At 37.4% G+C, this 17742-nt stretch overlaps 1 protein-coding gene across 3 annotated transcripts in view; it reads right to left on the reverse strand.

Annotated features, from left to right (window-relative positions):
* The window catches only part of LOC127659425 (pro-neuregulin-2, membrane-bound isoform-like), a 111538-nt gene that overhangs the window by 66805 nt on the left and 26991 nt on the right, over positions 1 to 17742 (reverse strand). For 2 of the 3 annotated variants that reach the window (XM_052149224.1, XM_052149223.1), the window contains exon 2: positions 2858 to 3020. In XM_052149224.1, coding sequence (XP_052005184.1) covers positions 2858 to 3020 — 163 coding nt within the window. Of the gene's footprint in view, positions 1 to 2857; positions 3021 to 14353; positions 14443 to 17742 lie in introns of those variants that run through there. The other variant, XM_052149225.1, reaches the window with a different exon arrangement.

The following is a 17742-nucleotide window of genomic DNA, read 5'->3' on the forward strand; positions in this document are numbered from 1 at the left end:
AATAAACATCAGCAGGGTTACTCTACAACTGAAAAAGAAGCGCTTGACCTTGCACTGCAACATTTTAAGTTATACATTTGTTCTGTTTCTTATCCAGTGGTAGTTTATACTGATCAAAACCCCCTAGTTTTTCCACATCGGATGAGAAACAATAATCAACGGTTAATGTGACGGAATTTGTTTTAGCAAGCTTTTGTTTAGGGCATCCGCCATTTACATGGAAAGGAAAATGTCATTGCTTATGCTTTATGCCACATATAAATTTGCTGAATAAATTGTTCTGATTATGGTGAATAACATAACCATACCCACAATTTATTTATTTGGTTTAGACCAGGCCAAGGAAGCAGTTGCCTGGAAGACTCACCTGTTTTTTCTTTTTTTAGGAGCCAAGTAGGATCTTTCTTGGAAAAAAGGTGCAGTCAGGGTGCTCTGGTTTCATTCTGGCCAATACCACCTCATTACATTGGTCATTAATTCCAAATTTATGAGACAATATTTAAAGGTTTTGGCCATAAAAGTAGGTTAAGGGTTAGGTTAGGGATAGGGTACGTTTAGGGTGAGTAAGTGTTAGGCTAAGGTTTGTGCTAAGTGGATGATTATTTGATTGGAATGTTCTTCTAAGGCCAACAAAGGATGTCAATCCAGTAAAATGTCCTACTTGGCTAAATCATGTTTTACATGGGGTCTCTTTTTGTGAGAAAATGGCAGCTCTGTGTACAGCTGTACTCCAGCGCAAATCATCCCCTGTCCTTATTTTACCTCCATCATTATCAAACTACCCCTGTCCACCCTGTCATCTCTCTCACTCACAATTAATCTGTGAAAGTATGCGTACGGATGCGTGTATGTTCCTGTGTGTGTATGAATTTGCAGTTTCAGCACACGCACATTTGCAATATTACACAAGGGACCAGTGAACAGGCAATCCTGTTAGAGTGATCTGCTTTCTGTGGAAACATGCACCTCAGCACTTTTTCTTGGAGAACAGGAGCGGGCCGCCACTTTACGGAATGCCCTGAATTCTCATGTGCTTCCATGCAAGTCTGTATGTTTCCCTGTGGTACCAGTATATGGAAAGCAGAGAAAAGGACAGGAAATGCACGGCTACAAATGGATTATACAAACAGCTACTTGTACAAAATTGATTATTGTTACAAATGACTAAATTACATTGATGACTTTATTCCCATTTCATAGCACACCACTAAGAAGTTTGCATGATTATGCAACTCTCATGAAAGACTGATTTATCTAGGCTCTAGAGTGCATAAACTGAACCATATGTTTTTTCTAATTTGTTATTCCTTTCTCTACCTACAGATGCCACAGAAGGGAACCTCTGAAGCAATTAAGGGAAGTTAAACACAAATCATTGATGGACCTTTCCTGAAACGGCTCACCAGAACCTGGTTGCTGGTGAGATTCAATCACAGGATCGTGCAGGTAAAATATAGTGTTTTTTTTGTTTGTTTGTTTTTTTTGCTTAAAGTTAAAGGAATAGTTTTCTTTCTCACCCTCATCTCATTATAACTTCGTATTGTTTTTCTTCTTGCGTGAAAATGTTAGGCAAAATGTCTAAGCAGCTCTTGTCCACACAACGAAAATAAATTGTGATTTTTATTTCTAAGCACCAAAAAGAAAAAGAAAGCACTATAAAAGTAGTCCATACAATTTTTTAAGCCATTCAGTAGTTTTGTGTGATGAGCAGACCAAAATGTATGCAATTATTCATTGATAATCTTCCCTTCTGCCATAGCTCACAAATCTCATTTGCGCAAGCCTACACTCAAACGTAGCGCATGAAGATGTATTGTGTCAGGTTTGACATCAATAATACCAAAAGGGATGGTTCTCATGTGTTACGTGACTGCTTCTGACATGGTCATTTTTTATATACGGGACCATAAATAACATTTGAAATCTATAGGCATGATTATCAGTAAATAAAGACTTTAAGGGTTTAATAGTTCACCCAAAAATGAAAATGATCTCATCATTTACCCATCCCAGATATGTATGACATTCTTTCTTCTTCTGATCACAAATGAATGTTTTTTAGAAAATATCACTCCTTTTTTTACTATAAATCTCCACTTTCACCTTTACTTCAACATTCTTCTTATTTCATTTTGGCGATTCACATTCTTCATGCATATCACCACCTGGGCAGGTAAGAGAATTTATAATAAAAACAGACTTAAATATTGATCTATTTCTCACCCACACCTATCATATCGCTTCTGAAGATATTGACTTAACCACTGGAGTCATATATATATAGCTTTTATGCTGCCTTTATTTTCTTTTTGGAGCTTCAAAGTTCTGGCCACCATTCACTTGCATCGTATGGACCAACAGAGCTGAAATATTCTTCTAAAAATCTTCATTTGTGTTCAGAAGAAGAAAGAAAGTCATACACATCTGGGATGGCATGAGAGCGATAATTTTCATTTTTGGGTGAACTATCCCTTTAAATGTCAGTCTGTTCCTTACTAAAAGCTATCTTATGGCTTCAGAAGACTCAAAATACACCACAGGAGTCGTATGGACTACATTTATTGTGTTAAAGTGGAAAGAGCACTGTGAACATTCTTCATAATTCCTCCTTTTGCATTTCACAAAAGGTTTGGAACAACATAAGAGTGAGTAACTGATTACAGAATTTCATTTTTTCCATTTGTTTCTTATAAAAGAAGCCTGCATCTCTCTGTCGCTTGTGAAAAGCTCTGATTCTATTTACAAACTGTGACAATCTTCTGCTAGAATTGAAGAGAGGTATTTTTAACACCTCTGATGCTAAGAATAGTTCTGTCAACGTATGAGTAGTTTGTTTGGGTATGTGCATGCGTCTTACTTGCTGGATTTGATTTTGATGTCTTTTCTCTTGTGGAGCTGGCTGCCATCTTTGTACCAATTGAAGGAAGGGCTTGGACTGCCTGTGGCTTCACACTTCAGTGTCAGCTTTCTACCTTCCAGTAGCCACTGAGAATCCATGGACTTCACCTTTGGAGATGACGCTACGGAGAGAGAAAGGAGAAAGAGAGTGAGCGGAATGTGGATGGAAAGGTGGTGTCTTGTTTTCTCTTAGACAGTAATGAGATTAAATGGAGAGCAATCATATATTTGCCTCTCCTAGAGTTTCAAAAGAGATCTCAACAATGTCTCAAACTTCGGTTAGATTTGCCAAAATACCACAATTTATAATCAAACATCAGTGATTTAAATCTCATAAATCTCATACTTAAAGAAAATAAAGCTTATTTTAGGACCTTTAAGATTTCAATCTTACAAAAATAATACTTTTTTTTTTATTATTATTATTAAAATATTATGCATGATGGTAGTATTTGTTGTTTTGCCTTTAAACTATGATCCAAATATTTAAATGTCATTGTATTATGGATATTTTACAGTAATGAGAATCAACTGAGAATTACCATTTTTCATACATTGAGATTCACCCATCCACATTATTTGACAGCTCTGTTCTCTTTCTGTGTGTTTTACTTGTTTGTACTGTTAACTATCCAAAGGAACTTTAGGAGACACATCTGAAACGTTATACTTAAATGGAAAATACAGTAAGTGAGACCTCCAGTAAGTCTCCTGAGATATGAAAGTGCAACCTCTGAGCAATAAAATGATCTTCAGGGTGGACGTGAGATGGATTGATGTGACATGGGGAAGAGAAAGAGAGATAAATGGAGAAAGAAAGGGGGAGCGAGGGGTAAAGACAGAGGGAGGGATAGAGGGATTGTGGCAGGAGAGGAACACAAGAAAAAGAGGAACGAGAAGGCATGAAGGCTGAAAATGGAAGGAAACATTGAGGGACAGATGTAGATGGAGGGATGAAGAGAAGGCATGATGTAAAAAGAAGAATGGTAATGGTAGTGAAAGGAAGAACGAGTGCGAGAGATTAATGGAGCTCATCTTCCTGCATTTTCCTCGGTAAAGTAATCCATCTAGCAATGAGAAACAAGGCCAATATTGTGAACTATGAACGGTAATAAAAATACAGTACATTTAGTGCAGCAAATAATGATCACAGTTTACACACATACACACACCAATACTGTAATAATGCTGGCACAGAGATTCTGTTTGATTCAGATAAATGTACTGTATAGCTTTAGCTGCAGATCTTTATAAACAAACAGGACACACATATATATACAGTGGGTGAATCTCAGGAAAACATGTTCAGCTCATATTTTAACCTGTCTGTCTGTCTATCTTTTTATACATCCATCCATCTCTTTATGTAATCAATCGATCCATCTTTTTCTATATCCATCCATCCATCCATCCATCTTTCTATCTCTATTTCCTATATCTATATCCATCGATCCATCTTCTTCTACATCCATGCATATATCGCCACCTTTCTATTTATTTATTTATCATCCATCTATCTTTCTATTTATCCATCCATCTATCCATTCATCCATTTATCCATCTTTAAATAAATCCATCGATCCATCTTTCTATCTATCATCCATCAGTCTTTTTCTATCTATCTATCTATCTATCTATCTATCTATCTATCTATCTATCTATCTATCTATCTATCTATCTATCTTTTAATATATCCATCCATCCACCCACAACATTAAGAGTTTACTCAGAATGGTGCCAAAAACATCCTGTGAGCAGCACTTCTGCGGATGGAAATGCCTTGTTGACGAGAGAGGTCAACAGAGAATGGCCAGACTGGTTTGAGCTGAAAGAAAGGCTACGGTAACTCAGATAACCGCTCTGTACAATTGTAGTGAGCAAAATAGCATCTCAGAATGCACCTTGAGGTGAATGGTCTACAACAGCAGAAGTATTTCTAATAAGGGGGTGGTGATGGTGTAGTGGTCTAAAGCAACTGGTAATCTTGTAATCAGAAGGTCACTGGTTCGATCCTCACAGCCACCACCATTGTGTCCTTGAGCAAGGCACTTAACTCCAGGTTGCTCTGGGGGGATTGTCCCTGTAATACGTGCACTGTAAGTCACTTTGGATAAAAACGTCTGCCAAATGCATAAATGTAAATGTAAATTAAAACCACCTGCCTAATATTGAGTTACTGTACACTTTGTCAGTTCAAACCAATCTGGCCATTCTCTGTTGACCTCTCTCATCACCAAGACATTTCCATCCACAGAACTGCTGCTCATTTGATTTTTGTTTTGTTTTATGCACCATTCGGAGTAAATTCTAGAGACGGTTGAGTGTGAAAATCCCAGAAGATCAGCAGTTACAGAAGTACTCAAACCAGCCCATCTCACACCAACAATCATCCATGCGATTATCTAATCAGCCAATCGTGTGGCAGCAGTGCAGTGAATAAAATTATGCAGATATGGGTCAGGAGCTTCAGATAATAATGTTCAGTGATTTGGACTGTGGCATGATTGTTGTGTGTGAAAATCCCAGGAGATCAACAGTTACAGATAGACTCAAACAGCCCGTTTTGCTCCAACAGAGTTTACTCTGAATGGTGCCAAAAACCGAAAAACATCCAGTGAGCGGGAGTTCTGTTGATGTAAATGTTTTATTGATGAGAGATCAACAGAGAATGGCCAGACTGGTTCATACTGACAAAGTCTACAATAACTCAGATAACTGCTCTGTACAATTGTGATGAGAAGAATATAATCCTAGAATGCTAATCTGAGATTCGGGTTGGTGCTGTTTTGGTGGCACGAGGGGGACCTACACAATATTAGGGAGGTGGTTTTAATGTTGTGGCTGATCGGGGTATATATCTCTATATCCATCAATCTTTTCTTTCTGTCTATCCATCTATAGTTTTATATATCAAACCATTCATCCATCTCTCTCTTTATCCATCATACATCTTTCTATCTATCCATCATCTATCTTTCTATTTATCCATCCATCCATCCACCCGTTCATCTTTGAAAATATCCATTAAACCATTTTTATCTATATCCATCCATCAATCTTTCCTTTCTATCCATAACTCCATCCATCCATACATCTTTCTATCTATTTTTCTCTATATCATCCATCAATCTATTCTATCAGTCTATCGATCATGTATCTTTCTGTACATCCATCCATCTTTCTATTTATCCATCCATCACTCCATCTTTCAATATATCCATCAATCTATCTTTTTCTATATCTATCTATCTATCTATCTATCTATCTATCTATCTATCTATCTATCTATCTATCTATCTATCTATCTATCTATCTATCTATCTATCTATCTATCATCCATCCATCTTTCTATCTTTCAATATATCTATCCATCAATTTTTTCTTTCTGTCTATACATCCATCTTTCTCTATATCCATCCATCCCATTCCATTTCTTATTCTGAGATGAAATATGACCCAGACATTTTCTTGACAGGTTTTGTGAGATTTAAAATAAATCATTAAAAAATGGAAGATTAATTTTAAGGATTAATCTAATCATGATAAAAAGGACTTCAGGTTTAGACTCTGACGGAATACAACATTGAATAGATTGTTATTCAGTGTTTAACTGACTGTGGCTCCATCTGTGGGTGTCTGTCCTTCCCCACCCCTCTCTCTCTCTCTCTCTCTCTCTCTCTCTCTCTCTCTCCTCTCTCTCTCTCTCTCTCTCTCTCTCTCTCTCTCTCTCCCTCTCTCTCTCTCTCTCTCTCTCTCTCTCTCTCTCTCTCTCTCTCTCTCTCTCTCTCTCTCTCTCTCTCTCTCTCTCTCTCTCTCTCTCTCTCTCTCTCTCTCTCTCTCTCTCTCTCTCTCTCTCTCTCTCTCTCTCTCTCTCTCTCTCTCTCTCTCCTCTCTCTCTCTCTCTCTCTCTCTCTCTCTCTCTCTCTCTCTCTCTCTCTCTCTCTCTCTCTCTCTCTCAATTTCTCTCTTCAGAGCTAGGTGTGTGCAGCGAAGCCATTATCTGTATCTGTTATTATGACAAAATTATCTGTATCTTTATCTGTATTTGGACAGAGCCGGATGTGGGTGTGGCTTAAATTGTAAGTGTGTCAAAACTCATTTTAAAATGTAACTCTCTTACATTTAGGCTGTTTATAAAGTATGCCTCGGATAGGCCTATTTAAATATTATTATTATTATTATTATTTAATTATATTACTGATAAATTCTTTATTTTTTTTCTCACCAGATGAAGCTGAATATGTAGGCTACATAAACTGTAATATGTTGTTAACTGGTTTCTCCAGTTATTTCAGACATTAATATCTGCTGAAACAATATTTTAGTTTATGTCTGTGCAGTGTGCCAGTAACAATGAAATGTTAGCACCGTAAATCTCTATCTATTTTGGGTTCACATATTTTTGTGGAGGACATAATTAATTAGTTAAATTACATGTGCAGAATTAGTGAAATACAGTGGAATATTGGTTTCACAGACTCATCATTGCTTTGTCATTTTCTATATGTTTATTTAAAATATCGCTTTATGCCTGTGCTTGTTGATGATCATTCTTCTGAATATTTGTTCTATTATTCTGATTAATTCCTTATTAGATTTGAAGTCATTATTCGTGCCTTTCCAAAGAAGGTATTCAGCTTCGTGCACATCCCTATTTAGAGCAATACTTAATTTGACACATCCAGTGATATCACACTTTCTCTTCTCCAGATGCTTCTGACACACATACACACACACACACACACACACACACACACACACACACACACACACACACACACACACACACTTTTATACTCTCTAGCAATTAATACGCCTGTACTTTAGTACTTTAGACATGCACATGCTCAATTCCACATTTTTTACAAGACTACACATTGTAATTCAGCGCACGTGGCTCAGGAGTGAAAGAAGAAACCTTTACATGTCTGAGAGAGAGGCTCACAGCTGATTGCTGTTAACAGAAACTCTCAGAAGTCCCACTCACATACAGCCCAGTGAAAAACCTCATTCTGAGTCCATCCAATCAGCTTCAGTCATCAATAACAGCCAATCTGCTGCCTCTGCAACTAAGATGACACTTTACCATGAATCTATGTCTACTTCACATCACTTTATTTGACCAGAGAGTTGAAACCACTGCAAGACATTTTTCATTCGAGGAAAATAGAGAAAAACACCATCACAACAACATTAAATGCCATTAAAATACTATCTTTTTTTATGTTAAAAATATCATATCCCAGTTTAATATGCAGTGTCAACAAAAAAGTAACCCATAGATTGACTTAAAAAAAAAGGGGTAAAAAAAAGTGGGTGGTGATGTCATCTGAAAAGGAAAGCTTCATAGACTAATTTTCTTGCTTGCACAGTGGGGTAGACCAGTGAATGTTTATTCAAAAGGAAAAAGGTCCACTTTGATTTAACATTGACCTAAAGGAAAATCTGCAGAATGGGTTGTGGAATGGATCTAGTTAAAATGATTCTCTCTTCAGGCTGTTGAATATTAGTGCCTGAGAATATTTCTAGGAAAACAGCTCTAACTTTTTATCCTTATGTTGAACTTTCACCAATTTTTTTGGAGTATGATGGGGCTGTGGCTAATTTCTGTTTAGTGTTATTTCGGAATGGATGGGATGTATGGTTACTTAGCAACTAGCCGTTACAATTTCCAATTTTCAACCCCGCCACCCCATTTAAGCTAGATACTTAAAACATTACACAAGAGTACCTCTACACATGGGGAACAAAATTGCCTCAAGGACCCATCATTTTTGCCATGATTTCTCTCTCTCTCTCTCTCTCTCTCTCTCTCTCTCTCTCTCAGTATTTCACATTTGAGGTAAAACCTTTAAAAACATTTTCTCATGAACCACTCGTCCAATGGATCTGAGATTTTTAACTTTTTTCTTATATGAGTACTGCAATACATAGTGCATATAAATCCATGTAAATGTCAGCGTTATGTGTAAATGCCTTTTGCACTGCTGATCGCGTACCTGATTAATGCAGCGCGAGCATACAGCGGTATGCATTATAAAGAACGCATGCACAGCTACTCTGCGTTTGATAGGTGATGGATCATGGCCAGCACTGAATCAGCTGATCAATGCTGGAGACGCACGCAGCCACACAACACGTTTGTTTATGTTGGTTTTAAGTTTACCATTAAACTTTATGTTTAATGTTCAGTCGGTTTCCGCCTCCTTTATGTGTTACAAAAGGTTTTGAACATGACTGTGAATGATAAGAGAATTTTCATCTTTGAGCTATAACTACAACAGAGGGGATGACATAGGAACATGATCCATGCACGCTAGGTGTTCAAAATATGAATCAGACCGAAAGTAACTCGCTACATGAGTATTCTTTTAACAGAGTGACTATTTGCACTGGGAGTAAAAAGCACCTGCCACACATCGTGTTCAATTGCACTCCAGTAGTCTAGTAGAAACACACAAACTGAAAACAAACTGAGCCCCAATGTCGCTGCAGTGGCGTGGGGTGTTAAGGCGATGGGATGTGCTTTTTCGATTTTTGGTTCGATTCTTCCATTTTTCCAATCCTGTTTCCTGTCTCCACTCTTAATATTTCCTTTATATGAATTTTTATACTATTAGTAGTAGGGATGTCAAAAATGCTCCAATACCAAAAACCGATACAATCTGAATGTCATTCCTTAAACAATCTGCGCACAAATTCTAATCACGTTATGTTTAATTGAGTAATAACTCAATAAATAACAAATAAATGTGTGGAGACTGTATCATGCCAATGCCGGCTGCACCTCATGCACCTTTTAATGCTCCTCCTTGGCACATACAAGGAAAAAACCATCATGAGCGTCGAGTTTGTTGCAGATGACATTGAACTGAGTGCATATTTACTTTGTAGCTTGAGGCACATACAGAATACATACTTATTTCATTAAGTGACTGGCTTTTTGAAAAGAAAAACTAAAACTGAAAAGCTACCGTCATCACACTGAAACACTTCAAAATAAAAGCTCAATTTAAATGAAAAAAGTATGACAGAAATATATCACTTTTGTTAAGTTATGTAATATTCATAACACATATACTACTACTACTGCTAATAATAATAATAATAATAATAATATATCAATGGTAATTATATTATATTTAAGCAATTTCTGTGATGCTGTTATGCAGCACTTTATTTGACAAAATATAATTCCAATTTAGCATTTTGGATTGTGCTGTGAGGTTCTGTATATAAGCACATCATTTGATAAAAAATAATCATTTGATTATAATTTTAATAAATTCATTTATTTTAACACCATTTTAATGATAAAATATAAATAATCTGTTGATATGGTGTTCAGAAAAAAACAGGTAATGGAATCGGTATCAGTGAGTATCTGAAAGAAAGTACCAGAACTCGTGCTCATTCTCAATAACATGGTATCGGGACATCACTAGTAAGTAGTATCAAACTTTAATTTCCTCACAGTGATTTGGTCATGGTATGGTCGGGGAGACGAGAGAAAGGTTTAATTTGGGTCAAATTAACCATGGTTTTACTATTGTAGTAACCCTTTTTTTTTTTTTTTACACTTAGTGCAAATAGCCTGTGCCTTACTATTTGAGCAATTATTTTACATATATATATACTGTAGAGACAGTGTTATTACATTTAACGAAAATTTTATTAAAGCATTTTTGTTAACTGAAATAATTTTTATTTCAAAATTAATTGAAAACAATGCAAGTAAACTAAAATACAATTTCTAAATAACCTAAATGAATGTAAATAAATGACCACAAATTAATTTCATTTTTGGATACACAGTATGTTAAAAAATGTTTAAATCTATACACCTGGTTTCATGTTCAGCATATCGATTTCTGCTTGATTTTCCAGTAATAAACAGCATACAAACACACACATGCACACACACACACACACACACACACACAGGCACAAACGCACACACACACACACACACACACACACACACACACACACACACACACACACACACACACACACACAGAGGCACACACAGGCACAAACGCACACACTTATATTTGTGACAGCTTAGATGAAAGATTGTCTTCCCCCTCTCTTGGCCCAATGCTCCTTTCAGCAGCTTTGATGGTCCTGGAAGTCTTTTATTAGAAAAAGTATTTCCGTCCCTCTTTCCACTCTCTCTTCCTGTCTCTCTTCCTTTTTAACAGAAACAAGGCCTATGAGATGAGCCATACATGTCTATCCTACAAGAACAAACTGCTTTTTACACACACACACACACACACACACACACACACACACACACACACACACACACACACACACACACACACACACACACACACACAGATATTAGGCTGTTGGGCTGTCAATCAATTACAAATTTTAATCAAATTAATTCCATGATGTGCCAATTAATGAATCAATCGAATTAATCACATATCAATATTTACTAAAAAAGGCTGCCAAATAAAGATCATTTATATAACCATTTAAACAATTATAAAAAATATATATATTACAACTATTTTAATGTAGATAATTCAATATATCATACAATATACATATATTGTTGAAACAAAAAGTGACAGAAATGTGACAAAGAAGTTTTTATCTACTTAGCAACAAAACCTCTTCAGAACGCTCATGATTATAACATGACTGGAACAAATTGGACGCCTCTCAACTGCCTGAAAATAAAAACTCATCGGATCTGCACAATTTCGTAAGGAAGCACTTGAACCAAAGAAGACGCATACCAAGTTCAAACTTCCTTGTATAAGAAATCATTTTAAAGATATGATGGTTATTTTAGAGCCTTCTATGGGCAAAACTGAATGAAGTTTGGCATGCATCCTCAAAATGTCTTATTGTTGAAGTTTACCAAGTGTCATTAATTTTGGACTGTTTAGAAGATATACTGTGGGTCAATTAATAAGTCAATATGGGCCAATAAAACAAAGAGGAAAAACTCATTGTTAAAGCTGTATGAAATGTGTTTTTTGTTTCTTTATTTTGTAGCACCTGTCCAGGGTGTTTCCCTGCTTTTGACCAGAGAAAAATGGGATAGGCTCCTGCATTACCCGCCATCCAACTAGGAAAAGCGGCTAAAGAAAATGATTGGATGGATGGATGGATTTTATGATGACTGTAATGGAAATATTCATTATTCATCTTCAGGATTCAAAATGAACATTCGTCATACATCAAGCGTTGGGTCCCAAATGCTTTAGCGGGAAAATAATTCTAGTCATTTGAAAAAGAGACAAAAGTTACAGCTAAATAATGTCTTTGTCTTACAGTAATACATACTTTTTATGAAATATTTGGGCTAAAGAAATATTTTTGGCTGGTATAATTTACCTGCTATTGGCATGTGTAGCAAAAAGAACATTTCTTTACACCGTTCTTCCTCATTCTTGAGACTGTCGAGTTAAAAACTCTGCAGAATATTCACTTAACATCAGTCATGTCGTAATGCACAGACCATCTCATGGCAATGTTAAAAGTGCTGTAAGTGATTCTTTTATGGATTGGTGTGCAAAATATGTTCCTCCTCCTTGAAGATATAACTAAAATAAGTGTCCTGAGATATCTTAACGGTCTCTATGACAGTACTAGCTTGTATAAACAGAAAAGAAAAATGTGACAGCGGGCCGCAGACATATTCTTTGATCAGCCAATCAGAAGACTTTAATGTGCTGTCAATCATTCTCATATTGTAGTAGTTAAAGTGGATCATTCAGGTTTAATATCATATTCAGATTCATAACAGTGTCAGCTGAGGGCGTTATTTTGCTACTGATTTGTTTGATAACAATGAGAAGACGCACTGCTGCTCTACTGATCAGTGACAGTCTCAATGCTATCTTTGGAGGGCTGTGTTTTGGAAAGAAGGTTCGTGTCTAATTTAACGGCTCAGTGTTGTGGAATTTCCAGAACGGCTATAAACGCTTACTGCAACTTTAATGGGAAATTCTCTGAAATCACCCACGACATCAGTGTGTGTGTGTGTGTGTGTGTGTGTGTGTGTGTGTGTGTGTGTGTGTGTGTGTGAGAACAAACAGCTGTATAAGGCTGCAGTTGAGCATGAATGCTCTTGCTCAATCAGCATTTTCATATGTAGTTTACCACTGAATGCCCAAGACTCTCTCCTTCAAGGTTCATATGTAAAACTCTCTAGTGGGACACACGCACCGCACACACACATATATATATTTAATATCCCATTGGCAAATATTTTTTTCTTCTTTTAAGCTAAAACATCACTTAGTGTTATGCTTAAAACAAGAAGAAAAAGAAGAAATTGCCAATGGAGTAAGAAAAATAACTTCTATTCACGATAATTGCTTAAACATTTTTTACTAGAAAACAAGACAAAAATACTGATTATGAAAATGTGTAAGCACACAAGACAGTAACATCTTTCTTCCAGACCGCTCACAGTTGGAGGGAAACCAGAAAAGACACCTCAGATTTTATTAAAAACAAACCCTTAGAGGCAAAGCAGTGCTTATTAAACTTGTCCGGCAGTGGAAATCTGAATACAGCTAACAAAAACAAACCGATGTTGCAACATCATATAAAAAACATGGAAGAAAAATTATACAAAGCACAGCACTGTCCGCTGGGACACTATCAAGACTGAAAATCCTGACAAAGAATATCTGTACAAATATTTCACCTTTGTACAGATGAGGAGGAAAGACAGAAAATAAAACGTACTCCCTATGGATAAAAAAATAAATCACCAATGAGATCTCTTAAATATGCCAATATCAGCATTTGCTTTCGAAAGTGATGAAATTAAATGGAAAGCAAATTAAGACTTTTTTAGCTGAAATCTCTTGCTTCTCATATTTTTGTACTGAAAAGAAAACTTTAGCTCTCTCACTTTAGTTAAAAATTTTAATGTTTCTCATCTAGACTTTCGGAAGAGTCTGAAACGTTGCTTTGCCAAGATACTAAAGTCTGCACTCAAAAGTCAAAAGTTTTAAAGTCAATATCTAATCGATTCCCTGCTGAAAATGTAGCTGGACTCCCAGTCTAGTCAAACAGGTCTGGTTTTAAAGGGATTTTGGCCATTTGTCAACTGGGCAAGCTGGGAGACCAGCTAAACAGCTAAGACCAGCAAACCAACATAGGCTGGTTTAAGCTATTTAAAGTTTTTTTATTTCTACTAAAAACGGAGAAACATCCGAGAAAAAGTTACATGAAATATAACTGATACCTCCATTAAATCTCCTGAGAAACCTCTGATGAACAAAATTACCCTCACAAATAGTTGTTTTGCCAAGCACCACAATGCGACAGTGAGCGTGATATAAAGTTTCCGTAGTTCTCTGGAAACAAGGTCAAATTTTAACATGCATTAGACAGCTCGCAGTATTTGATTCAACTTCACACCAGAGCACAGTTATCAGTTACAGTTTTTCCAATTAACGAGGGCTCATCTCACCCCTCTTTCTTCCCTGCCGTTGCCTATCCTTCCTTCTCTCTGTTTTTCTCCCTGGCTGTTCTCTCTCTCCCATCCTCCTGCAGTTTTGGTAGCTGATCTCCCTCATGCTGAGATAGGATTATGATGAGTAAGCTATGGAGACAGTCTATGTGTTTGTTCCTACTCTGACGCTGTAGGATAGACCCACCCCTCGTCATGCTCAGCAGGGATACACCTATTGAAGGGTGGAGGGTGTTGGGAGATTGCTCATAAGATGAGAAACAGAGAAGAAACAAGTTAAGAGAGCACAGGAGAGGAAAGATGTAGAGAAAGACTGACACAGAGAGAGAGAGAGAGAGAGAGAGAGAGAGGGACAAAAGAAACAAGACAGAGAGAGTTGAAGACACAAAGCTGAAGAGAGAACGAATGATGAGTAGACAAGTGAACATGGATGGAAAGGGTTAATTAGAGGGTCTATTAAATGTATTTGTTGCTCATTGCAGAGAGCTTTCAAAACCAGCCAGCAGAGCTCAGAAACATAATAACAAAATACAACACAAATTAATTTTGTGTAGTGTAGCCAAAAAGGTTAAAGGTTATATCCCCATAACGGTCGATCCATGAACAAACACCATTGTGCCCTTGAACAAGATGCTTAACCTCTGATTGATCCAATGGGATTGTCTTTGTAACTTAAAGCATTTTCATTGCAATTTCTAGGTTGTGTGGTCCAACTAGGATTGCCAACATTTCATCACGCGATTATGGGACACTTGAACATTTCAAGTGCTTCAGTACGATACAGGGGTCCCCCACGTCTCACCGCTAAAATACAGCCACAAATTTTGGCCAAAATACGGGACATCCGGACCAATACTAGACAGTTAGCAACCCTAGGTCCAATTGAACATGTCAACTTTTCGAGTTTGAGATTTGACCACCTGTTTGGCCGAACAATTGTCATGAACGGTGAAGTAATTACACACTGATGAAAACACTAGCTTTGTTGTTTGAATCCAGCTGTGCTAAATTCTTCTTAATCAAAAGCAACCCAGCTGATCAAACATACAGACCACCTTGGACTTTATACATCCACTAAAATTCCTGTGGACCAGTGGGTAAAGTTCTTGGGCCACTTTACCATCTGAAGCTGGTATTAGCTGGATTTTCCACCAGGGAACAGCTAGACCAGCACCAAGGTATTGAAAAAGTTCTAAAAAAGTAGTATCCAAGTGTCCAAAACATTTGAGTGTCCAGTTATGCCTGATTTACAACCAAATCAACATGATCACATGGGAAGTTGGCATGTTTTTTCAGAGAGTTATGGTACCCTAGGATCAGCCATATTATTATGTTGACTCACTGACAAGCACCATCTCCCATCAGACATTTTTGCAATGGCTCCAGTGTGTTCACCTTCCCCTATTGTGGGGAAGGTAATTGTGTCAGCACCGTGGGAGACCCCGGGTCGGATCCTGCATTAAAACTAGGAACTATTCGCGTTTGCCTAATTAGTGATGACCACCATTTGGATGTTGCATTTTCCCTCTAACATTACATTATTACTCCACTGATGGCTAACTTTAGGTTTGTGGTTTTGGTTAGGAGGTAAAGTTTATAAAATATTCCTGTGCATTCCTCCTCACTATATTACAGCCTGTACAGGTGACACATACGCCCAACAACACTTACTGCTTTGGCCACTGGAAGCAGTGTTTCGAATTTCGGTAAGCACAGACAGGTAAGGATTCAGCTAAAGAAAAGTCAGCCTGCTGTTTCCAATTACACTGTGAGATCAGTCTGTCCAAAAAGACTCCATGAGGCACTTGGGGCAGCTAAGGCAGGTGAGGTGTGCTGTGTTAACCTAGAGAGTGTGGAGAGGTTACCCTCGTACATCTGTATAAAAAACTGGCCTATCCACGGTAACCCTTAAATGACCTTGCAGAGGCACATCTGTGATCTCATCTTCACTGCAGTCCTCATTACAACCCCGTGTATCTGCAATTTAGCTATCAATTTCCATTAGTGTCTCTCTCCCTATCTCTCTTGCTGTCTCTCTCTCTCTCTCTCTCTCTCTCGCTCTCTTCCACACAACATGCTAACTAGGGATGGGTCATAATGGTCTGGTAGTCGATCAGTTTATTCAGACTTTTTAGATTTTTTAAATTTTATATTTTCTAGTGGTAGTGCCTTAAAGGGGATGAATTTAGAGGCGAGAGAGAGATAGTTTTAGCATGCAGTGTGTGAAGCATGATAATAGAAACAGTAACGGCTGTCACTGCGCTAGAACACTTTCAGAGAAGTTGTGTCATCCCCGCCACTTCAGATATCAATAAGTGCTTTTGTAACAAATCCACAAGATTTGTATATGAATCCAAGACAATTACCGTTGAACTCCAAATATTTCGGTCTAAGATCACACACACAGACAGATATCTTTGGTTGTCATGTTGCATTTTGCTGTTTTTACAGCATCTCACATTTTGTTTCCAATTGGAACGCCCCTTAAGAAACATACCTGAAAGGTGTGTGGTGTTCATGATTCTAAATCAGTGTAATTATACAGGGCTTCCTTAAGACCAACAAATCATTCAGACAACCCACCCACTAGTTGATTTAAAAAATATGTAGTTTTGCACATCCCTAACACTCTGTCCTAATAAGGTGTGATGTAATAAAGCGGACAGTGATCTCACTGTAAAGTTGGTGACAGTAGGTTGAAAGATCTGTTTCTGAAATTGGTTCGGCTTACCAAAATGCAAAGCACTGCCCCCAGTGGACAAAGCTGGAAGTGTTGTTGAATGTAAGGGCATGTGTGAGCTCCATTTTCCAGGTGAAATGTACACAAGGTAGTGCCAAATGTGAGTTGTATTTTTAGTTGAAAATGATGTAATGCAGACCCTGTTTACACCTGGTATTATGATGCGCCTCATGTGATCTGATCACATATTGTCAGTCGAGACATACTGTTGTTTACACCTGGTCACTTAAAAGCATCTCCTGTGACCACTTATGTTTGGATTTCGAGGAAAGGGTCTCTGATTTCATGATGACAAACTTCTATTATTATGCCAGTGTGTTACTGCATGATATTAAAGCAAACTGGCATACTGTTTCTCTCTGATGCAATTAAAATATAAGCACAAACTGTCTGTCATTTTTGTGGAGTACCTGTATTAACTAACCTTCAGATGTGCGTGCTTCCCTGCATGTTGATTTCAGACACACTGAAGAAGAACTTTAAAGTTTACGTGCTTGTGTATGTATCCGCTTTTTCACATTTTTTAATTGGATGGTCACCGGCAGAGTTTAAACGCTTGTTTTAGCACAGCGGTTGATTGACAGGTGAGGGGTGGTGCTTCGCTAATGTCCGGGATGCATTCAGGATGGATTAGCGTTTACAGCTCAAA

The sequence above is a fragment of the Xyrauchen texanus genome, chromosome 19 (genome assembly GCF_025860055.1).
Source record: "Xyrauchen texanus isolate HMW12.3.18 chromosome 19, RBS_HiC_50CHRs, whole genome shotgun sequence".
NCBI classification, from domain to species: Eukaryota; Metazoa; Chordata; class Actinopteri; order Cypriniformes; family Catostomidae; genus Xyrauchen; species Xyrauchen texanus.